The sequence below is a fragment of the Clinocottus analis genome, unplaced genomic scaffold (assembly GCF_023055335.1).
Source record: "Clinocottus analis isolate CAN_PGR_092001 unplaced genomic scaffold, fCliAna1.0.p SCAF_19, whole genome shotgun sequence".
Lineage (NCBI taxonomy): Eukaryota > Metazoa > Chordata > Actinopteri > Perciformes > Cottidae > Clinocottus > Clinocottus analis.
Window position 1 is genome coordinate 14,572,877 of NW_027175920.1, and position 25,526 is coordinate 14,598,402.

The 25,526-nt window shown below is 39.1% G+C and overlaps 2 protein-coding genes across 4 annotated transcripts in view; both read right to left on the minus strand.

The window, feature by feature from the left end:
• Window positions 1–9,460, minus strand: part of chrm3b (cholinergic receptor, muscarinic 3b) — a 10,184-nt gene extending 724 nt beyond the window's left edge. Inside the window, exons 1-5 of the mRNA XM_068583511.1 lie at window positions 9,378–9,460; window positions 5,574–5,644; window positions 5,056–5,188; window positions 2,987–3,282; window positions 1–596 (exon numbers count right to left, since the gene is read on the minus strand). The exon at window positions 1–596 is cut by the window's left edge and continues 117 nt beyond it. Coding sequence (XP_068439612.1) covers window positions 1–596; window positions 2,987–3,282; window positions 5,056–5,188; window positions 5,574–5,638 — 1,090 coding nt within the window. The 5' untranslated portion in view covers window positions 5,639–5,644; window positions 9,378–9,460. The remainder of the gene's footprint in view (window positions 597–2,986; window positions 3,283–5,055; window positions 5,189–5,573; window positions 5,645–9,377) is intronic.
• Window positions 9,461–15,281: 5,821 nt separating this feature from the next.
• The window catches only part of ryr2a (ryanodine receptor 2a (cardiac)), a 156,262-nt gene continuing 146,017 nt past the window's right edge, over window positions 15,282–25,526 (minus strand). For all 3 annotated transcript variants that reach the window (XM_068582453.1, XM_068582452.1, XM_068582454.1), the window contains 2 exons: window positions 24,486–24,537; window positions 15,282–23,256 (listed from right to left, as the gene is read on the minus strand). In XM_068582453.1, coding sequence (XP_068438554.1) covers window positions 23,161–23,256; window positions 24,486–24,537 — 148 coding nt within the window. In that variant the 3' untranslated portion in view covers window positions 15,282–23,160. The remainder of the gene's footprint in view (window positions 23,257–24,485; window positions 24,538–25,526) is intronic.

Below are 25,526 nucleotides of genomic sequence, written 5' to 3' on the forward strand. Positions count from 1 at the left end.
TTGTGGTGTTAACGGACCCCTTGGCTGCACACCGACCTGGCAGCAGTAATGAAATCTGAAAGCAGAATGCACCACACCTCGCCCTGCTTCCTGTTCCTCCAGGTATGTTTGTATTGTCCTTGTTGTTCTCCTCTGAAGCTAGCTGATTTAGTTCATAGCTGCTGCAGCTTTGAGAGCTCAGGGCTGATGAATCTTTATGGCTGTTAGTCATGCCTTCTCCACCAGCTTTTCCTCTACCACTCCCTTGATTCTGAGCCTGGCTTTGGCAGTTGCCTGACCCAGATGCCTTGAGACCTTGTATATCTTTAGCACGCTTCTCTGTCTCCTGATAGATCTTCCAAAACAGGAAGGACATAATAGTTACAGGCAAGTAGAATGCAGCCACAGCAGTGGAGAAAGTAATGATGGGCTCGGACAAGAACTGAATGTAGCACTCATTGGGCTGGACTGTCCGCTCACCCACAATGTACTGCCAGAAAAGGATGGCTGGGGCCCAAAGAATGAAAGAGATGGACCAGGCTAATCCAATCATGGTCATAGCCCGCTTGGTTGTACGCTTGGCCCGGTATGTCAAAGGTCTGGTCACAGAGAAATACCTAAAACAACACAGAAATAAATTAGGCAACTGTGCATATATAGTGTAACTGTCAACCCAGTCTCCCAACTTGTTAAACCCCAAGTTTGGGTCAGTACTCTTTGGCTTCTGACAGACGCCCTTTATTGTCTAGCAGGCTTTCAAATAACTCCAAATAAATCCCAGTCTGCATCAGTCAGAAGAACTGACGGAGAATAAAGACAGAGGAAGTCTGCATAGAGAGTAGTTGGGTAAAACATGAACTTTTGACACCAGGTTGAAGTTGACTTAACCTTACACTTGTCACACAGCCTAACAATACGCAAGTGATTTAACAAACGTATTTCTTTTTATGTAACAAGCATACTTCTTTTAACCCAATTCCAAAATTTATCTTAAGCCTAACCAGGCAGTGTTGTTGCGTAAATCAAACCAAGTAAACCTACGTTGGAAGTTTATTTTCAAAAGACATTATATGCCCGTAATGAGCAGGTCCAAAGTTGATGCAAGAGTGGTGGTTAGAAGAAGGTCAAAGTTTGAAGTGTATGGCCACTGATTAAGTGTCGGTATTTGACAAGTTGGGAAATTATTATTTTTCTACACAAGGAACACTAAATATATGCTGTTTCTTATGACTCTCAGCATTATACCATTATGATATCACATGTACAGTTATCCTTTTTATAAAGGAGGATTTAAATACTGTAAGATCGTCTACTAAAAAAATAGACTCTACTAGAAAATGGAGTTTTAACAACTAGGTTCAGGAACAAAGACCACGCCTCAAATTCATTCCATTTCCTCAGGACAAACGTATTCAAGCACTGATCTGTTCACTTCCCCTTTGACTCAGTGTTGACATAACCTGGGACACCCTGCGATCCCTCATTCACCTCGCAGGCCAAGGAACCAGGTTGTCCAGGCCAAACATCACCAGAGCGTGCAGTTCCAACTTAAGCCTTAAGTGGACTGGGAGAAAAAGTTGTCCCAGGAGTTACTGTCAGACCGATCCACTCAATACTCGGCACGTTCATACAGACTCTCCCTCTCACGGAGGTCTTTTGTTGCACTATTTGGGACATAGTGGGAGGTCACACAAGGTTTGTGGACCGACCTGCGGAGCTATTTTAACCAGTGCCTATTCTCGGACAAAAAAAACAACTTTTAAAAACGTATCTTTGTAATATCTTTGTAACCACATGGTTGTTTAACTTCATTTAAATTGCTACAATACGTAACCAAAAAAATTATAGTAACCGTTAAGTTAGGTACTTACATAAACTTGACGCGGAAACATAACATTTTACTAAACCCTTTATAAGTACCCCTTACAATGTCGGATTTCACAAACAGACAAATCCCGTAACAGTATGGGCTTGTGGAAGACTAACAAAGCAATACAAATCAATCATTTCCCCCTAATAGTATGTGTAGAGTCACAAAATGGCAGGATTTTTTTTCTTTCTTTTTCCAGCGGATGTTTCTGAGTCCTTTGACAAGAAAAAAATGCACTTTATTAACAGCGGACACTCCGTGGAGGAATGCACTTCTCGGTCAGATGCCTCTAACCTTGCAGTCACTGCATCATTAATGCATCAATGTATGTTGTCCAAATCGACAACCAGTCCCATTTAGTTCTAACAAAACAATCTCAAAAAACGTGGCACTAAAACACTGCACACACAAGACTTTGGCGCAGCTGCTGGCACCTTGACGAGGGCAGAGGTGCAGGACAAGCCCCAACCCCGGCTCGACCAGCAGCAACAACAGCATGGTGGCTTGTTTATGAATAAATACGACTGACGATGTAAAAACAGCAACACAACCAGCATTTCAGTCACCAGACGCACATAACCCTCCGGAACCCTTTGTGAATGGCATCACCAGTAAATCCACCAGCAAGTCAGGCTTTAGCCTGAGCTTCTAGGTTCTTCTTCTTCTTTTTCTTCTTTTGTTGACAGAAGTCACAGAGAAGGCTGAGCAGGCCATGACAGCCCACCAGCGACAGAGCCTTAAGAGTCCTTCCCATCCACCCTGAATTGTGGAATCTTTTCAGCGTGCTCTCCACCCTCAATCCTCCCAACCATCTACTCACAAACCTTCATCCCTTCATCACTTCCCTCGACCCTCATCCCACAACCCCTATCCCCTTCAATCCTCAACCTCCTCCTCCAATTGCAGCTGCCCTTCATCTTGAATATGTAATTAAAATAATCAAAACCCATTTTGTTATTAGCGTGGTCTTTGTAAGTGAACCTCTTCATACAAACTAATCCTTTAGCAGGTATCAGCATCAACGGCTGTGCGGTTTTATTTTGTAAAGTAATCAGATAGTACTAACAATATATAATGGTGGCTGTGAGCTTTATTCTAGTTACTCAGCAAAAAATATAATAAACAATGTTCTGTTACCTGTCAAAGCTAATAACAAGCAGGTTCATGACCGAGGCGTTGCTGGCCACATAGTCTATTGCAAGCCATAAGTCACAGACCACTGGCCCCAGAGCCCACTGGTCCATGATGATGTAGGTGGTATACAGGTTCATTGACAGCGTGCCAATGGTAAGGTCAGCAAATGCTAGGCTAAGCAGGTAGTAGTTGTTCACTGTCTTCAGTGCCTTGTTGATCTTGAACGACACCATCACTAGAATGTTGCCAACAACAGTGACTAGAGAAAGTGATCCAGTGAGGAAGACAATTATGATGACCTGAAAGAACCAGAGAGGGTGGTTTACTGACAGTGTTCATTTTTACATCAACACTCCCCTATGGCCTCAGGGTGGCCCCTGAAGTTGCGCTAAAAGCGGTAGTCATTCAGACGCAGTTGTGGGACTACGAATAATATTATGAACCCAGACACGATGGAGTTTGATGTTCTGACGTATGTGGAATTTACAGTATGAAGTATAAAGAATTAGTGGTTAATGGTGAATAATGGTGAATAACGGAAACGGTAACTAGTTTTACAGTGATAAGCCAAATGCAGTTCCGGGAGTCAGTGAAATTCACCGAGCTCACTCCAAAAAAGGAATTTCAAGAAAGTAAGAAAAGCCTTGTATCAAGAAAATAAGTCTTATTTTTTGCCCAAAAAGAATATTAAGCTTGTAAAGCATGTTGATTTGATGCCTTACTTTTTCTTGATAAGATATACAAGCTAATTTTGAGCTAGAATGAACCAGAAACAGAGTATCCAAATGTTTTACAATAAAACCCAGTGCAGTGACAAGATTATTTGCCTTATTTTAAGAGTAAGACCATTTACACAACTTCTCAATTTAAGAATGCCATAAAATAAGGACAATTACAATTTAAAATTATCATCATTTATATTATTATTTACATTGCTGCGCAGAACCTGCTGCTTCATATCTAACATATTAAGATGACAGCAGACTGGTCTATACAACATACAACATAATACAAATAACCAAGCTGAATAAAACATGCGTGGCCCATAAACAAAACAAAATGAAAAAAAGGCCAAAAGGATAAGACCCTTGACTTAATTACATCCTGAATCACAAAAGAACATGCAGTATTCTGCAGCATCGACATTTGACTCCTAATTGATTGTTCATCTGTTTGAGAAGAATTTGGGTTAATTTAAGTTTTTCTGTCTCGTTTAAAGTCTCATTTTAGTCTTTCAGAGCCAAGAATCTTGGGCTGGTCAAGCAAAAAAATCTTACCCCATTGGCAGACTTTTTATTGCTTGATATAGGATGATTTGATTGAATATAAGATTTTTTTGCTTCTTTCTAGAAGGGCTGTTTTTGCAGTGCTGTGTGTGGCTACGGATGGTGTTATGAACCCAAACAGGAGGGCGTTTGATATTCCGACGTTTTTGTGACAAGTATAAAGCAGAACCAGTAGTTATTTGTTCCATAGTCGATAGCAGAAAAGATCGCTCTTTTCCCGGAGAGAAGCAAGGGAGATAAGCCCCGCCCCCTGTTTGGTGTTGTGATCTCAAACAAAATTTGTTTGCAGATAATCCTATCTTAAATGCATCTGTTCATCTAACTAATGCAAACATATAGTCAAAATGCAACCAGATGTATGAGAGCACTCGGAAGACTCAAGTTCATTAATTCATTCATTCATTAATTTAGACAAGTCTCATAACTTTCCATAGATGCTAAGTTTATCTTGGAATATCAACTATAAGCGACCCATGTGAAGAGCTAAATGTTTGTCTGGCCGTTAGAATTCCTCGCTGCTGAAGCCATGGAATTTACACAGAGAAGCCGCAAAACTACTCGGTCTGGAGTGCTCTTTGCTTGCAGTGTGCAAGTTTCATGTGTGCACATTTAGTTTTCAAAGACTATAGTAGCAACCCATATCACTTTTTGAGATTTACATGTCTTAAACTTCAAACAAAAATTAAGTCCATCAATGGTTTTTATCCAATCTTGTGGAGCAACCAAAGCATTCAATAAAACCGATGCTATTAGACCAGAGGAAAAAGTATAATAGCTGATGGTTACCTGCCAGATAGTATGTCCTCCTAATGGGTCAAAATCCTCTGCTGGCAGCATTAATGTCCTGTTAACTAGTGAATCAGTGACATTTCCTCCTTGCCTTGAGATATGACTGACATTATGCTGCTTCCACCCGACACTGTCAGATAATATGGCCAACTCCTTGTAAGAGCCACCTGAAGATGGGAAGAAACCTCATTTACATTTTCATCAGAGATCTGAAGAGTCTACAATTACTGTCCTAAAGAATAAGAAATAATTACATGCAAGTCTACAAATCTACTATCAGCAGCTTTCTCAGGAACGTTGTTTCAACGTTGTTTAAAATCATAGAGCTTTTGAAGACCATTTTGAATTTAGTTTTATGTATTTTACGACATATCCCTTTAAATGATTTTACACATATCGTTTTAAATGTGTGCAAAAATCCATAATATCTAGATTACTTAATTGTAGTAAAGAGACTAAGTTTTGTAGTGTTGTGCAGTACTGAAGATGACAGGCTCAGCTATAAAGGAGGCTGCTCTCTCATACCAGGAGAACTGTTGGTGAGGAAGTGGATGGAATCAAAGCTGGAGGTCAGGTTCATGATGACCTTGAAGAAAGAAAAAACAAAACAATTAAAGAGATAGGGTAAGTAAAGGGTATAGTAAATATTTATCATTTTTTGCAAAATATTTTGGGCAAAAATAAAAAGTATTTATTAATTCCAAAGATGAAGTTGACTGAATTATGTTATATTTTCATTTGAGCTGCTCTAAAAATTTGTTGCCAAAATCAGCTTTCTTCCACCTGCAGAACATCCCCAGACTCCTGCCATCCCTTCTTGACTGTTGCAGAGACCCTCCTCCTCCATACATGTCTTACCTCTCCCCTGGCTTTCTGTTATAGAATCATAATTGGGCTGCCCAGTAAAACTTTTGGCAGTCTCCAATCCAGAACTCTTCTGTACCAAATAACCCCACTAAACATAATTAATACTAGATCTAATGCCTGGGTCACCACAGTATCATATCCCAAGAGTTCAAACAATTGTAGCCTCGAGGGTACCAAAGCCTGAGGAGAAATGATGATTCTTTGACTTTTGAATATACTTTAAAGTATTTTATCAATATTATTAGTATTATAATAATTATGATTATTATGAGAAATGAAATTGCCAAATAAACAAAAGAGGGCAGAGTGATCATTAGAAGGATTTAATTGTAGTTTAACTTTTGAATATTTGCTAAAATTTCACACTATCATGTTGTTGGTCGGTCTTGCTTTCACAACACAGATGTACCAGGGTTTGGTCAACAGTTTTCAGACCAGTATAAAGTAACCCCACTTTAACAGATTAGGTGCCAAAATCCCCTCCTTTAGTTATTTTCTTTCATGATGAAAATGATCCAAACAACCCTTATTGTTTTGAGTGCAATCCTCCGCTTCCATTGCATTGCTGATTCTGGCATAGATTAGCATAGCCTGTAAAGAATAGATGACATTACTAATACAGGCTGTACTAATTAAAGCCAGAACCATCATATCTTCTCAGAAAGCTTCTTCAATCCACACTTTCAGCTCTGAAGTTTGATGTTGGAGAAGAAAGGTTTGCTGACGGGCTACAATCCCACACAAATAAATGCACATATACTTTAGACAACATAGAAACCCAATGCTTCACTTAGAAATAGCTCATATGTTGAGTATAAACCAAGCACACAGACCTGCATAGCTAGTTAGCCAACAAGCTAGTTTGCTTGCGGCCTCTTGTGTTAGCTTTCTAGGATTGTGTTAACGGGTCTGTTTCTCATCTATGGTTACCTTGTTAGGCTTCCTTATCGATTAAAATATTGTTGTATTTTTTAAGATTTTTGATGTGGGCCTCTGGGCCTTTTTTTTCTCAGGATACCCCTCGATTTCAATAAAAAAAGGTAGAATTACCCTCAAGAGATTCATACGAATAAATAAATAAACACGACCCTAACACACGAGGAAGATTAAGATCAGAAATAAAAGGAGAGGCTATTTTTTTGTCTGTGTTTATTTACAAAAGCAGCTAGAAAGTCAATGGAGAATAGCTTTAACATTCATGGTGTCAAGCTAACAGGAGCTCACAGGCTAGATCTTGTACATATTGTTCAGCTTTCTAGTATAAGAGGCAGAGGCATGTGATTGGCTGAAAGATAGGAAGGTGGCACCACTGAATATGAATATCATACACTTTGGGGTTCCACCCCATACATTGAAAAAATCAACTAAACATGACCACAAAAAAGCACACATATACATTGAACGATTTGAATCAATTTTAGGCATATTTAAAAATATTTATCCAGCCTCGTTCACATTTTACAATTCCACTTAAAAATGAATTAGATAGAAATAATGAATTATGTTATCCCTGGAGAACAAGCTGCATTGGTTGTTCTTGGTCAATTAAAAATATGAAAAACGGAACATTTCACAATTACCCTCCCAAACAAAATACATTTACGTCAATCTCTTAACAGAAACCTGAGGAATTGTTACATTGTTACTTAAAGAGGGGATGACATTTTTGTAATCATAGAAAAATACAAACTTCTCACATTAAAAGTGTTAATACAGCTCAGCGTAAGTCCAATAATGGGGGCTATCTTCATGCTTTATTCACAATTATCCCTCTTTCCCTCCTTCTAGGTCTTGTCTTACATCGTCGTCTTTAATTATTAAGATCAAGTCGTATAGTTAAAGACTGTTTACATCACTCATCCTGTTCTGCATTCAAAATAAAGTCAAAATCCACAGCACTTCAGGGCCATGTTCAGGACTGTAGATTGTGTCCCTCGAAGAAAATATCAACATGTCAAATTAGTAGTTATTTTAAGTTGGAGTAGTCCACAAAACACGTAACTCCTGTGCAATATATATACACTGTGCAATAAGTTATTCTGCCTGTATATATCATATTTCAGTGAATGTGGATTCTTACTGTTTTTTTATTACAGTTTTATTACGGTGCACTTTACCCTCTGCTTCTGTAAATCATTTGTCCACGGCAAGACTAATGGAGGATTATCTATTTTCATCTTATTTTACGTGTACTTGACCAATTTGCATTCATGGAAAAATAAAAGAATATCGGCATGAACTGAAATAAGTTAATAGGTTATATTATTAAGCAAATCTGCATAACAAATGTAAGCAACATATGTCTATGGGCAACAACATCATCAACTACTAAAACATTAAGAATAATGTTGGGTATAACGATAAGCAAAGTGAAGCCTTGATTTATTATTTCCATACTTCTTTTAAAGCCTAAACATCAGAGGCAATTACTTAGATTTGTGATTGTCATGAAATGGGAAGCTAATGTTGACTAAATGTAGAAGAATGCAAATCCAAGAACAACAGCTGTCATGTCTGTTAAGTGTGTATGGATGTGCACTGCCTAGGAAGTAATACAATAGCATTTGGATTGGATATAGATTGTTGAAAAATCCTAGTGATTTTTTCCTGCAGTAAAGAAAATGGATAATTATATAGAGTGCAAATTCCTGTATTTAGTCACACAGTTTACTTTGAGTAAATAACATTTACACTAGTTACCTTGTTATTTTCTCTCACTTTTATCTAGTGGCGACACAGCAGACATGACATCAGGTAGCTGTGTGAAGATTTCAGGAACTATCAGCCAAATGTATTTCATAGAAAACTTTATCCACGTGAACAAAATTGTGCCTCGACATATTTGATATAAAAAAACAACAAAAAACAACAACAATTGGCTAAGTTATAAACAGTTGAACAACAATAATCACCTGTCATTGGTCAAATAAACCAGAAGCTGAGAATTTAAATATTGGCCTTTAACTGGCAAATGGTTAAATAAATAAGAGCCGATAATAAGTTGAAATAAACACTTTAGCAAAGCTCTTCTTCAAACAAATTTCAGCTTTTGGAATATCTGCTGAATATACTACAGAAGAACCTATTCAATGCACACTGAATACACATAATAAAAGGGTTATTGATGCTTTTCTGCATCAATAACCTGTATCTTTATCTATATCATATACTGAAATCAGATTTAATTTATTTTGGCTGATACAGGTAGATAGGAGATCTGAATATTTGTATATTCACAATTGTTGGAACACGTGTATACTTTACAAAATAGATTCATTAATAGAGTTTTAGAGGTTTCACATATTTTCCTTATAAGTTATGGGTATTTATTTTTAGTTAAAGACCCTCACTGTCTTGGCTGTATGCCCATGTGTGCCCTGCTGCATTTATTATATTAGGGATTCAACAAAGCAAAAGGCAAATGCTGAGTTACTGGAATGAAATGCACTTACCAGTCCACTCTGGCTCCCAGTATCCAATTTGGTATCCGAACTGGGAAGCTCAGCTATGCTGGGTCAGCATGCTTCTCCTGCTGTGGCAGACTGTGTGACTGGAACCTGATGCTCCGCCTCTGATAACTGTGTTGCTGCAGAAGGTCTTAGATTTGCTGAAACATAACGTTGTGAGGAGGTGGGCCGTTTGGCTGTGACAGGCCTGAGTGCCCTGTGGCATGGCAGAGGATTTGGTCATAATAATCATAATAATAATACTAACAAAGCTGGTCTTACATACATATAATTCAGCTCTGAGTAAAGTATGGCAACAAATATCTGTGAACATATTCATCATAAATTAGCTGCAATCATATCTGTCCTTCTGTCCATCCATCCATCTATCCATTCATTTGTTTATCCATCCATTAATTTGTTCATCCATCCGTCTATTAGTCCATCCATTCATCCATTCGTTCGTCCATTCGTTCATCCATCTGTTCATTCATTCATTCATCCATCCCTTCATCCATTTGTTCATCCACCCATCCATTAGTTCATCAATCCGGTTCATCCATTTATCCATCCATTCGTTCAACCGATGAAGTTCTTCTGAGAATGTTTGATCCATCCATCCGTCCATCCATCAGCCATCAGTCCATCCATGAGATGTAGCGTGACATACTGACTGTCGTGAGACTGACGCACTTAAGGTCTCTAGTTCAGTCCTGGGTTTCTGCATCCTGAGTTCTATATTTGCAGCAACCACGTTGTATAACTTACTGGACCACATTCATGTGAGAACTTTTCAAATGATGCTGTCCTTCTCGTGCTCCTGTGAAAATAGCAAAAATAAATCGTACTTTGTGGACACGAAAACTTACTGCTTCTTCCCCTCATGTGCAGAAGCTCACTGGTATGCATTGTCGAAGCTGCCAATTTTGGTATCTCAGTAGCCTTGAATGTACAAATGAGTTCACTTTTTGGTTTCGTGTTTGGCTTCCGAGTGCAGAAGTTGAACATTCTTGCACTGCAACAGGCCAAGAGGGCTTTTTAAAACCATCTCAAGTGTGTAATCCATAGAGGAATCCTGGCCCTGCTCCTAATCTCCAGTAAGATACAAAGTTGTGTGGAAATAATCATAGTATGATCTTTGCAAATGTTTTCTTTTCGGATAAAACACTTCCAGCAGTAGAGCCGCTGACTTTTAATCTGAGGGTGCAGCCGGATCAGTGGCACTCATTGCGTTTACATGATGGTATTAATTTGAATCTTGCTTTAGTCGGACTATGCTCTCTTTTGGGGCAACTGCTGTTATCCGAATATACATGGCAGTGAATAAATCGAATCATTGGTCGAATGCATGTCATATCCGATACGATAGGTGGCGCTGTTTTCATTACATGTAGTGGTGATACAGCCATCTCCGCTTGACCTCTTCACTCTTCATAATGGAGAGAACCCTGCTAGCTTCGGTGGTTGTCGGGGAGCTAGCAGAGGGCAAACAGGGAACTAGCAGCAGCGCTAGCTGGCTACATCAGGGAGCTAGCAGAGACACCCACCGAAGGTACTATCGGCTCGTAACCCGACTTTTATGTTTGTTTGTTTCTGCCGGCTGTGACAACTTATCGTCTCTTTCGACTTCCGGGTCACGACCTGGGAGGGAGGGAGGGAGGAGGGCGGCGGGATCTTGAGCATGCGCACAAACGCATTGTCCAGTTCCGATCCGATTCAGCGTTTACATGCAGCGTTATTCGAATTATCAATCGAGTCAAATCGAGTTATCCAGGGGTGTTAATCGGATCTTACTCGGACCGCAGTTATTCGAATAAAGGTGTTTACATGAACGGGATAATTCGATTTTAGTCGGACTATGCCAGTAATTCGAATCCATGTAACCGCACTGACTGTGGGTTTCAGACCTAGGCCTTCAATGAGTGCCATATAGTTCACATCACGGGCGGATTGGGGGGAAAAAGTGTCCCTGGAGTTACTGTCACAGACTGACACAATCAATACACGGCACGTTCATACATGTGTGGACAGACACCCGACCCGTGGAGCCACACTGCACCACCACAACCACGGTGGAAGGTCACGAGAAGAAAAAAAGAAAAGGAGATGCTCCTGTTGACCGACCCACAAAGCCACTTCAATCACCAGAGCGGACTCCCCCACCAAGCAACGCTCAATTACGCAGAGCCCGACTGGCGGTGCGCGCCGGCCCTCACTTTCATTTCGCCACAAGATTTCAGAGCTCCTCTGACTTGCGGGTGCGTTAGACTCCTCGGTCCGTGTTTCAAGAAGGGTCGGGTGGGTTGTCAACATTACCGTAAACACCCTTTCCGTGGGCCGATCCCCGTTCTGGCAACACAACAGGTTGAGGTGCTTTCAGGACAGTGCACCCCAGTCAATAATTGTGCCAGGAGCAGGGGGCCCCGTCCCTCCCCAGCGGGGAGAGACGGAGCCGGTTGTGGCGCACCGCAGCGGAGGAAATGCGCCTGCCGAGGGCCAGCACAGCAAGGGGAGAGCACAACCCTACCAGATCAACACAATGCATACAGCCTGCACAGTGCACAACAACAATGCGTCGGCAGCAGCTGTGCACCTTGGCGCAGGTAGAGGCTGTGGGGGAAAGCACCAGCAGCCCCGGGTGCATATATTATGTGTATGTATACATATATATTAGGGCTGGGCAAAGTTGAAAAAAATTAATCGCGATTAATCGCATGATTTTTCTGTGATTAATCGCGTTATGCGCCAAAGTCAACAATGAAGTAAAAAACTAGTGTATTGCAGGCTTTTATTTTAAAGTAATGTTATCAGAACAATATAGAACAATACCTGTTCAATATATATATATATATATATTATATATATATATATATATATATATATATATATATATATATATATATATATATATATATATATATATATTGAACAGGTATTGTTAAGTAGTAAGGGTCCCTGTGAGGGACAAACCACTCCTTCTTTTGTCAGTTTTTCTTCCTCAGTGATAAAAGTCCAGTCTGTGTTGGCTTGAACAAGTGCACTGAACATCTTGTGATGTGAGTGAGGAAAGTTCTCCTCTTTGAGAGAAGAGTAAAGATCCACAAGTGATGCTGCTTTAAAGTGCTCTGCATGGATCAGACCGCGGGGTCAGGAGCTTTGCGCATGCGCGATTAACTTTCAGTCTGGACACGGAACCTGCCGGTACTTGCAGTGTATTTGCCCGCCTGTGAGCGCGTGTAAAGCGGCTCGCGGCAGCACCACTGCTTGTTGAGAACAGAAGCTACAGAACAATATGAGCTTTACGTCAGACTCACTTCGCCACGCTGCCAGTCTGCTGCGTAACGAAGTCAGGCTGCGGCAGCGCGCGCGCATCAACATGAATTGCCTTTAAAGTGAAAGCAGTGCCGCTGTAATGCGTTCATTTGGTTTATCTTATTTATTTATTTTTCATGTTTGATTGACCTCACACGAGCAGGACTGGGAGAGCCGTGAGACGCCAGGTCTGAACTACGCAGTCTGGGAGAGATTTAAAGGGATAAGCCCCTTCCACTGCAAAAAAACAAACAAAAAAACAACAAAAAAAACACGCAGTTAACGCATGATCAAATAATTAACGCCGTTAATCAATTGAAAAGTTAATGCGATATTAACGCGTTAACTTAACTTAACTATATATATATATATATATATATATATATATATATATATATATATATATATATATATATATATATATAACAGGCTCATAACATTCTTAGGGAATCCTGGGCTTTGATGGATACTGCCTGATCTTGAACAAACGGATTACACTGATTACACAAACAATGTGACCTGTTGATGAGCTTCCCTTCTGACAGGGGAACACTAACAACTGCTGATTAACAAACATTCCCAAAATGTATATTTTGCAGTGTCCAGTCCAGACATTTGCTGCCCTCTCCATCAACCTAATTCTTATTAATCATATGCTTGGCAGATAATTAAAAATACCGTTGCGTTTTAAAGCTGTGTTTATTGTTTATTTAGCACTTGTGATATTAGGGTTTTGTAAAGATGGAGGAGTAATTGAATGGTGGAGGTGGAGCCAAGCAAAAGCTTGATGAATTCTTCAGGAGCTCCCCGGACCAAACAAGGACCTATAATAGGCCACTCTCATACAGTGTGTTGAAAGAAGCCAATGGCAGAGCTTGACCTCATCACACACACACACACAAACAAGCACGCACGCACGCAGGCACACACGCACACGCACACGCACACGCACACACACACACACACACACACACACACGTGCACTCAGGTACACACGCACACACACACATACACACAGTAGAACAAGGAATGAAGTGATGGAAATACTGGATAGACACTCTATTAACACTTTAAGTTGAATTATTAGGTTGTTAAGGATACATTCTTAAGGGAAACCCAGTAAAATTGTCAGTCTATATATATATTCATAGTATGTCTAATAAGTCAAAAATGAATGGTATGTCTAAAATATACATAAAAAGTCATAGTATAGTATGTCGAACAACGTTTACGTCTTCTTCTTTTTTCTCCCCAGATGACGACAGAGTTTCTGGAGTTTGTTAAATATACATAGTATCTTATACCAAGTCACTTTTGTTTGTGTGTTGTGTTTACACTTTTGTTGTCCACATTAATGAGTTGATAACGTGAAGAAACTCAACAATGGTTAGCTTGAGGAGCAGGGACGTGATCCTTTCTGTAGTTAGAGCTCCTGGATGAGGTTTCATCTGCTTTTCTTCTTTTGAAATGCACTGTATAACCTCATTAAGAAAAGTGCTCTACCAATAAAGTCCATTATTATTATTGTAACTTAAGCCCCCCTTTGACACACATCTTCAGTCAAAAACTCATGTGTTGTAACTTTACCGTCACCAATAAAATTAAATATCACAGCAAATATTGTTTCTCTGTAGTTATTAGAGTTCTGTTGGGTTTTGTAGAATTGTAATAGTCTGGGGTGTGAATATTGGACTTGCACATGTATAATAAAGAATTGTTTAATGTGCATATTAAAATACAAAAGAGGGAGATGATAATTAATAAGGCACATTATTATGAAGAATATGTAATTGTATGCATAAGAAGGTTACTGTATGTTTTTCATTACTTTATAATGATTCATGGAATGTATTGAAGCAAAATATATACAGTGTTGATCAGGCCACATGGAGTCTGTGCTGGAGAGTGAAGAGGTCACTTACACACAGATCGGGGTTAAGTGTCTACAGGAGAGGGTTTAAGGAACAAAGGGAACGGCTGGACCACCTGTGGTCTGGGGAACTTCCTCCTGGAGGGGGATTTGATTTGCATTTGACATGCTGCAGAAGTGGGGAGACTTTACATACATGGGGTTTCTGGAGGATGACTGTAGCTCAGAATAGAGGTGATTAAGTACTGTACATATGGAATTTCATCATCTCTTTTTATTAAATATTTTTATTATAACTTATTGATTCTGGTACTTCTTTCCTCACAACCACCTGGGATTTTTGGACATATTTAATAGTTGCTAATTGTAGCATGTGACACTGGCATTGATGTACTTGCATGATTCTTGGAATTTTGGGATCGTAACCAGATGCTAAAATGTATCTTTTGGACATTACGTTGGATAAAAGAGTCAGCTATGTAATGTGTGTGCTGAAAGATACAGAGAGACAAAGTAAGTTTACTTTAGAATTACACATTTTGATAGTTCAAGATATTATATTAGGCTGATTTTCTATCCAAATAAATCATTAATTCAAAGCCATATAAAGGAGCGACACAAACGCCCAATTGATTTTAACTATTATTATTAAACAAACACTAAATCAACAACGAGTGTTACAGAAAGCGAGAGAAGAACCATTCTTTTTCAGTTTTTATTTAGTCAGATGAAAAATATTTGTTTAAACATTTTGAACATGTTTTGAACATTAACCTCATAGAATTAAATTTTCAAAGATCATTCACTTATTTCTAGAGCAGCCATAGCAATATTTGCAACTTCAGGGTCACGGTATAAAGTCATTAATGTTTCATTGGAAACACATCTAAAATGTCAGTAAAATAAATATTATTCCTGAGTAAATTTTTGATCGGAAAAAAAAAACAGTCGTCAGTTGTTGCTGCAGCATGATAATGAATTAGACCAAAACAAGCTGGTTTTCAGTTTGTATCTCTTCCTTCAGCTAACATAAATTCGTGAGAGGCTTTCGCTCGTTTGTTCCTTCAAGGCTACTGTAGAAACACAGGGCAACCTCGCTCCTTAAAGAAATAAATACCTCTTTCTAACTTAACAAAAACACAATGATCGTTAGTTTCAGGTGATTAAACACAAATTAAAACATGGTTATAAATATGATGTTACATTTCTGCCCATAAACCCTCTAAATGTTACACACTCTGATAGAATAGAGGGTGTGTGATTGCTGTTTATTTAATTAATGTCATAGAGAACATTTTTAGAATTTTAGCGTAAATCTTAATGAATTATGTCTGAATGGTTATATCTAGCACAGACCTCAATTTCATGAATTTTCAAGAAGTTCATAATAAAGTTAAAGAGGCTACTAAATGTATGGAAATGTCAAGATTTTCAATATTCAACATTAATTATAATGCTGTAACTGAGAACAAATATTCCGCAGCAGAGCTTTGTATAGGAGATGTTGAGGAGATAATGTCTGAGTAGGTACGTGTGACTTTCCTTGCCTTCCAGATGTCATCCATTGAGGCGGCATAGCAAAAACTGTGCAACAACCAGCAGCAAAACAACTGACATTTAATATACAAACCATTAACACTGGAAAGTGGAGATGGCCACGATACGTCAATGGACAAACCTGGACAAACCTGAAGACCTTTGTTTTTACAGACAGAACATTTGCAACTTGTCAATGAGTTGAAAAATAAAAAACAAAGATGCTGACAATATTTGTAGCTTTTGAAGTCTAAAGCCACACAACTATAACTATGTTCCTGCCAGATAGTGGTGCAATACAGTTATAATAATCATTAATCGCAAAATTTGGTAGAAGATGTCATTGGAGATGACTGGATGTGACTTTGTGCAGATTGATTAGGTTAGGTTACTTTATTAGTACCTGTAGGTAGACTTGGTTTGCAGTAGTAGAAAAACAGGAGAAAAACGAGGCATCCATCTCGACATAAATTACCACAGACAACCAGACAAAAATGATAAAAAGTACTCAAAGATCCAGATCAGTGCTGTTGTAATTATAATTTGTTCACTAGCGTGATGGCTGCTGGAACAAAGCTGGTTTTATAGCGCTTTGTTCTGCACCGTGGTATTAAATACCTCCATCTCGAGGGCAGAAGCTGAAACTCCATGTGCAAAGGGTGTGAGTTATCCTTTAAAATGGAGCCGGCTATCTGGTCTGTCAGATTTTTTGTTATTTAGCCTTTGGCACACTCCAATATGAGTTATTTGTGCACAGCTTGGACAGAGTGAATACCATCAGGTATTATTTATGTCTACCAACATGGCTTGTTGTTGTGTCTTATGGTCGAGAATTATTCTAGTCATCACAATGCTATAATGAACCGTGTCACAGACCAACCAGTACATTTACCACTGTAGAAATTATCAATATATTTCCAAAAATCTATAAATCAACTGTAAGTAAATTGATATAATATTATGAGCATATTTCTTCTTCCAAAAGATAGATAATTATGCTCAACAAGAGCAATGTTACAGTACTTAAGCAGTTGGTGTGAAGCACAGCATCAAATATTAGCATCATGGGCTGTAAATTGAAACTGCACCATAAATAATAAAATTGCTGCTGAATCATTTTTGTTGTTGTCGTTAACTGTTATCTAAAGCCTACTGAGACACAATATGTATCCCATGATGCACTGGGATGAGTCTTTCTATGATGAGGCAAAGCACAATGGAGATACATGACATTTGCCCGTCAGAGTAGCATGTGACTGTGAGTTGTGCTCTGAGCACTCTGAAGGCACAGAGAATGTGTCTCATCCTAATAGCCAATAAGTTAAAAGGACTTTAAGCGGCTAAAAATATTGATGTTTGGGGGATTGCCTCCATGCAGCTCTCAACATGGAGCCAGCTGAGCCAGCTACGGCTCGTAGCTAACAGTGCTAACAGCATGAACAGTTTTCACAGAGCTAACAGTGCTCATTTTATGGTGGGCGCTACACTTCATTGATGATGCCGTAGGTCAGGCCGGCGTTATTAGCATTAGTATGAGCACTGTGCAGGGCTGTGGTAATAACAAAGCCAGAAGGACACACTAGGACTCTCATGCACTAATGTCCACACACTTTTGGCCCAGAGGACAGAAAACAGAGCACCGAAAAGCTCAGCAAGACTTAACTGCATTGTTTGTGCTGCAAAAATATGTACAAATCAACTTCACTTCTCCACTTTTTTATCCATCGTTGAAATATTTTTACTATGTAAAAGTCAAGATCTCCCACATAAAAAAGTTTAAAAATAAATGAGCACTAAATGTAATTTAGTGTAGAATAACAGTCCTGCATAAGGGCCTATAAACTATTGTTAAAGGATGGCAGGAATACATTCTAAAACCCAGAGAGTAGTTTCTGTTCCCTCGTTTTCAAGCCATTGTTTTGTTATTTTAAGTTTTCAAGACTGGTATGGGAGGTGAACACATGGGTTTAACATCTTGTTCAGTAAATCAGTAAATACCTCTCTCATAAGTTTGGAACATTTTATATCTTTAAAATGTTAGCTTTTTACCATTTGTGTTTGAGCTTCAAATATCCTAAATGTGTTGTTCATTTGTGAAGATTATCTTGTTGAAAATAAACTTTGTAATAATTCAAACTCCAATAATCCCATTATCTGTTTGTCAATGGAACCCGGGCAATACTAAGAAATGGCCTCCCGACAACACTATTAGGCCTAGGCTGCAGATTACGTGTTTGGTTGTGTGCCTCACTCTTCTTATCCGGCCGGTACGTGTCACAAGTTATCACCAATTGCTTTAATTTGTTTACGCTACGGATTAGGAATTGACAGCATACCTTGAGACGTGCGAGTGAAAAAATGCGTCATATATACCTTCGGCCTGCAGAGGGGGGCTGTTGTGGTTTACATGCAATCAATCAAACATTCCAGTTGTTTGTTGAGACATTGTCAGAGATGACGAGTATATATCTTATTAACTCCACAGCCTTTATGTTGTATGAAAATTAGCCATAAAGCATGGACAGTCCAAAAAATGTTTAATTAATAATCTTCTGCTCTTCACAAGTTAATGAATAAAGTTTTATTTCCAAAATCATGCAAATCCATTCATTACTCATAGACTCAGTCCCACTTTATACAAGTATCTCCCAGAAGTTGCAACATTCGAAATGTTTACATGATGCACTATTCAATAGCAAATTAACATGGCCCCTTTGTGATGAATATTTATATTTATATGAGCAAAATATTGTTTATTTATTCAGTTTGAGGTGGTATTGTGATGAAAATAAAAGGTAGAAAATAGGCATGGCATCAGCAAAGTGAACACACGGCATAACACCCACACTGGTTGGTGGTGACCGGAACATTGTGTTATCATACTTGTATTTGTCTCAAAATTTGTGCTAAAAGTGAATCACTCGTGTATCTTCGTCAGTCTACATCTTTAGTAGCCTTGAGTGGCAGCGTGTATTTGTAAGTAAATTATATGATGCAATTTTGTGGACATAATGTAATTTACAAACTGACTTAAGTAAGAGAACGTGCAGATTAATTTCCAATGCCTCGTAATTATGGACACCCAAAATGGACACCCAAAATGTTCAATAAATAGTATAAAAAAATACAGACAAAACATATAACCATGACATTTTCAGTCATGTGATGAATTGTTTGTATCGTCTGAAGCTCTGCCTCTGGATTAAATATCTCTTCTTAAAGATGAGCTGAATTTTAAAACTCCAATGGATTGGATAAATATAGACTTAACAGTTGTATTTCCTTGCCATTATTATTCATATATTTATTTATATTATTTAAGTAAATAAATACATAACTTATAACTTAATAAATCATTTTATTTTAAACTGAGACAAAATTAAGCAAGCTTTTATTTGTTTTGCCTTTGTTTGAATTTACAATGGTCCATCCCCTCCCATACACTCCCTGAAGGGCTATTGCTTGAGCTTAAAACAAATGATACTTATACATATATTGTTTAAGTATCAATATTTGTCTCGTAATATATTTAGACAGAGATGGATAAGTGAGAGAAGCAGGAGTCACTTCCTTTTCTTCTGTGGGATTCACTCGTGGCAAACGATTTAAAGAGTTACAATGAAGCCCACAACACTTAAATACAATAATACAGAAATCTTAATTCATCTTAAATAATCTTATATAACAACGTATTGATGACACAGATTTTGTGTCTTTGTTATATTTGTTAATCAAACCCGCATAATAATCATGCAAAGGCATTTCTTTAATATATCTTTTTGAAGAACGTCCATACAAAAAGAGTAACTCTCTTTGCTGTATCGATAAGATATCACCAAAAACAAGACAAAAAAACTTCAGATGAAAAATCCTTTTTCAAAAAATGTTTCCGGGACATGTTTCTTGAATATTTCACAACCATGAGCATTCATTCAATCGACACACACTTCCTATCCCCAAGTAATAACAAAAAATAATAAAATAAAATAAAATAAACATAACTACAATAATAACTATGCTTTAAACGTACTATTTTGTTGTTGATGTCATTGTTTCATTATTCATTTGGTGCACCAAAAACCTAAACGGTCAAACTTTGTAAGTCATGATGTGGTTCTATGGAAGGTCTTCCTGCTTTGCAGTGAGGGGTGCAACAATTAAAGTACAAAGTAGGAAAAGAAAGAAAGGAACATACAATCCAACATATTGTCATGGATTATGGATGTTGACTCCTGTATTGCGCGAGACAGAACGGATGGATAAACAGTAAGTATGTCTGCAGCAGAGTGTGTACTAAAACACAGATATGGCAACTCCATCTTTTAAGAGACAGGAGACAACTTTCAGGTCCCCCACAGTATTGTTGGTGCTGCTAAGACAACCGGATCAGATTCAAAGTAGGCTAAGTTTCACCATTGCTCATTTTAGGAAGGCAACCAAAAGAAAACACATTCTTTTTTTAGATTATCCAAGGGACTATAAATCATCGTACATCTTTGTTTCTGGCTGAGCTTTGTGACAAGCTCAAGCTGGCAGCCACAATGTTTGGTTCTGGCTGGTCTTGGCTTTTCTTGTAGCTCCTTAAGGTTGGTAAGAACCCTAACCCTGGAAATGAACCAACTACAAGAATTACAATCTGAACTACAACCCTCTCCCTTCCGGTCACAATACTGTATAGTGTTTCTGTTATATATCCAAGGGCCACGTACCACTTGCTATTGCTAGATAGCTAGAAGAGTTAGAAGGGCCTAGTGTGATATTGATCGGGATGCTTGTATGCAAACTCACCCCCCTGTACGGTTGTTATTAACAGGAAAATTGAAGATAAAGACCAAACATTTTTTTTGTACGAGACAAGTTTCTTTCTGCTGTAAAGTTGAGTATTTTAACATGGTGATACGGCAGACTCGTTTTTGAACGTCCTCACTCAATTTCCAATCCTCATTTTCTGCTGCTGTCACTTCTAGAAAGCTTTCGGATGATGGGACAGTTCTGTGTAATTAAACATAATTAATTGAAACACAATTAAATTGTAAATGTTTCACACCCCCTTTTTTCCACTGCACAAAGCCAACTGAAGTGTGTAATTATGTCAAATGTAATACTTCACACAGGTGTGCACCAAATCTGCTCCAGGAACAGTGAGGCATGCCAGTCTATCAGATTCCCAATAACAAAGTCCTAAAGGACATTTCTCTCTGACCTTCTGTTTCTACATTCCTGATTGTGTTTCGGTATTTCAAAAACACCAGCACAGTCACCCTGCTCTAGGAGTCCTCCTCAGACTTGAGGTTGTATTTATGTGAGGCTGTCTGACTTTGCCCTCTCCTCCTCCAGCTTGCATAACTCCCACCTGGCTTAATAAGGCACTGTATCCTCCATTCTCCCATCCCCCCGCTTCCATCCATGCATTGATCATGTGTCTTCAGCCGGTCCTCCAGCTGTGACTGATGTGTTGCTCCAGTCTGGTTGATTACTGATCCTAGCTAGCAAGCACACGATAACTTTGTCCGCAGCTATAAAGTCTTAAACAGACAGGTTTTTTGCTGCTCTTTAACTATTTATGTTTTTTTTACAAAACTATATGTTTGATTAACAAATGTCCCAAGCAAGCTCAAAATGAATTAGCATTCAGTAGAAAAAGTCTTAACCCCGACTAGTGACACGAGAGGCTGTGATGTTTCTTACACACCACAACACTTTTCTTATTAAGAGACTTGACCAAACTTGGGACGAGAGGTTTGGCTGAATGGTGGCATTAGGTCATGTGCTCAGTACCTTTCATGGAACTCTGACCTGTAGTTGCCCACACAGGCATCTAAGGCTATGCTGCTACTGGGGCACATAAAAGAAAATGAAAAAAAAAAAATCACATTAATGAATTTAACCATTTTGAAAACATATTTTTTTGGTGATTTATTTATTTATGTAGTCTTTCAAAAGAAGAAGAATAAAAGATTTAACTTGCGAGCTCATGGAGGATTATGATTTGTTGATGTCCATACTTTGGCCGAGTTTCCAGCTCACAAGTACCTGGAACCAACGGTACATTTGATCATGGTGTTAGCAATGTGAATACTTAGTTAAGGAGCCCTTCACACACAGTGTTGGCATGTACAAGGTATGGACACAATAATAACATCTGTAAACTATACTTTAATTCAATCCAGTACAACAGCCCTATTTGTGAAGATAAGAATGTTCAGTTTCCGTTGACAGTGTCACAGAGGGGTCGATTCAACTCTGGTAATTGCGGGAGACTGAAGTTTGGTGGTGTTGCATTAGATTATTATTTAGAGGCACCGTGTATCTTCCCACTCGACATGTACCACAAACTAGAGTTTAGTCGAATCCTCCACCTCTTTGACAGTCTCTAACAAAAGCTGACATTAAAGCTTCTCAAAGGTCCGATTATTATTGCAGAGCTGTTATGTTGGATCACAGCAGCGTTGAACAGGTGCTCCTTTTTTGCATCCACAACCTGTACCTACATGCAACGTGCATTGTACACATGAAAAGTAGTAAAAATCATCATACTAATGTTTGCTCTTTGTGAACTTTGTCCTGAAAGTCTTTCAGGCATAATTATCTCTTAATTTTCCTTCCACTCTCCTCCCGTCAGCCTCATCCTTTCTCTTTCCTTCGCTTCAGTATTCCTTGGTATTTTTTTGCTTGTAACTGTGAATGTAGAATAAGATGAAGCAAAGAAGTCATCATCTCAGCCAACTAGTCCCGTATATACTCTGATATTTGATGATATCTCATGTACAAAGTGAGAGTTGAAAGCATTCCAAACAAAGTGTGCTGGAAGTTGGGTCGGAGCTGGCGAGTTGAGTGCCTGGATGAGGAAGAGCCAGGAGAAAGGATTAGGGCGGGGCCTGTGGAGGAGGCTGGACGTCTGCCTTCTAGACTGGGAAATGGAGTCGAGTGTAGGACCCGTTGTTCAGTAGAACAGGGACACCTTAGAGAACAGTAAGAAAGATTTGAGGGATAAGCATCGGGAAGATGGCTTGAGAGGGCCTTGACCATGTTACAGTATGAAAGGGAAGAGTTTGTTGCTCCAGGAATAGATCAGTTGAGCTGATCCTCATACTGTTTCCGGAAACAGTCACCAGCAGGGAAAAATTCCCAGCAACGCTCCTGGTACATCTTCCATACGTAGGACTCCTTTAAGACAGACAGAATGGGAGGAGGAAGGAATTCATTATACACAACATATTTGAAGTCAGCTAGAATGAGGTTAGCAACAGCAGTGTAAGCTTTAAACACTCCATTTCCCAGTCTTGTCCCCTGACAATTTAATGGAATTGTCAGGGGACAAGACTGGGAAATAAAGTTGATAAAACGGTGTTCAGGAATTTGTTGTAATTGGTGAGGTTTGAATTGTTCTTTTTAATATCAGCTAGAATTGGTCGTGTTTAATGCTGTCTGAAAATAAAGACAATATAAATATATATCTGGGAAGACACCAACAGCAGAAACAGCTGATCAGTTAAATATTCACTAAAGGGCGATATACACTCGAGCAACTACAACTGCCACTGGCCACGCAGTTGGATCGACGGACTCGTTTTGGTTTATAGTTCCCATGCCGTTTCAATACGCCAGAACAGCAGGTGGCGCAACGACCGCTTAGAGTCGACCTGCACACCGACGTTCACCGATATTTTCCTCCAGGAATTTACCATTTACCACCATCTGCGTGTCCTCATACTCGGTCAGACGGTTCATATAAATGCTCATATTTGCCGAAGTCTTTAGCCAAACGTTCTTCAACGGGATCCATTGTTTCTGCTATGGCTTTTAAAAACAGCGGTATTATGTTATAAAACTGGAAATGCGAGACTCTGAAAGGATATGGTTAGCAGACCAATCACAGCCTTGCGGGCTGCGAACAGCTCGCGTAGCTTTGTTGGATAGTCAGAGACACGCAAGGGGCCCTTGCGTGTCATGTGTGCTTGAGCCTCTGAGTAAAACCCGAGTATAAATAACCCTTAAGTCACAATTTATTCGGCTTCCATAGTTCATTAAGTGTTCACAACTTGTGTGAATGGAAACATAGCTACTGAGCCTTTAAAAGCCTCAGTTTTCCTCAACAAACTGTCGTACGACCAGGACAGGAAGGTTTTTATCTGTTTGGAATAGCCAAGCTGGACGGTAAGGCAAAAGGCCGGGCATCATACATAGGGGCCTATTTCCCCATTTACCATTGGAAAGGTTTCAGATGCTAATAAAGGACCTGACGGACAATTTGTTTGAAGCATACTGAGGCTAAACAATAAAAAGCTGCTGGGAGCAGAAACACTGCAGGAACGCTGAGCTGTGTGCTACAAACTACTTCACAATATCACAGTCATGTACATGCACGGAAAATAAAGGAAAATGAGCTGCTTTACCTGGCCTGTGTGCTCTGTTTCATCTTTGTTGATGAGATACATCACAAAGAATCTGAAACACATGCACACATTAGAAAACATCTTACAATTGTATCGCACATACACCCAAACACACTCCAGCCTGGTGTTAAATAGAATCCAACACAGAGCTCAAAGCTCTAAAGCCTTTTTCCACAAATTGGGCGGAAGAAGAATTACACATAATTATATTAATACAATATAGATATACCCAAACGGTAAGCCTGAAGGAAAACTAAACCTGAAAGAAATCATTTTTCTTCCTTGACTCTGAGAGAGGGCAAGCACAAATCGTGGCACCGGCACCTCATAGAGAGACTTCCGGTGGCACGTGGCGGCACTTCCGGTTTAGAAGCAGGGGCCACGGCAGGTGCCGCAAGCTGCTAGCAGTTATCACTAGTTGTTTTTGTTTCATGCTTTCTCACTGAATTTAAGCATATTTGAATTTCTAAGCTCTGTGGAGGAAAAGAAACTAACAGGATTCCCTTAGGAGGGGCAAATGAAGATTTGCCGCTACTAAGGGAAGGGCCCGTTAACGGGGCGGGTAATGTTTGGGAATGCAACCCCAAAAGGGTGGTAAACTTCATTTAGTGCAGTATACCACTGCAGTCAACTCAGCAGACATTCGGATCTCTGTGGGCAAATCACAGACACTGACACAACATCCGTTTTTCAAAATACTGACTGATATGGATGTGTTGAGAACACTTCTGAACACATCCAAAGATCTTAACTATATAAGTTAAAAAAGTTAAAAAGTTAAAACATGTTTATTGGTTTAAATATTCAGAAATTTGATTTTTGGATGTAGGCCTTTACCTTAAAAAATACAAATATCTGACCTGTCTGACTGTGAGCAGGAAGTGCCTCTATGAACTGGAAGTGCCTCTATGAGGCTTTGAGCGTGCGCCTACTGCTCTTATCTCAAGTCGGTCTGTGTTTACAACACTGACACTTGGTGCTCAAACAGAGACAAATACGGCCATATTGCCCCGAGATATCTTGTTGCTGCTGTTTGCTTTC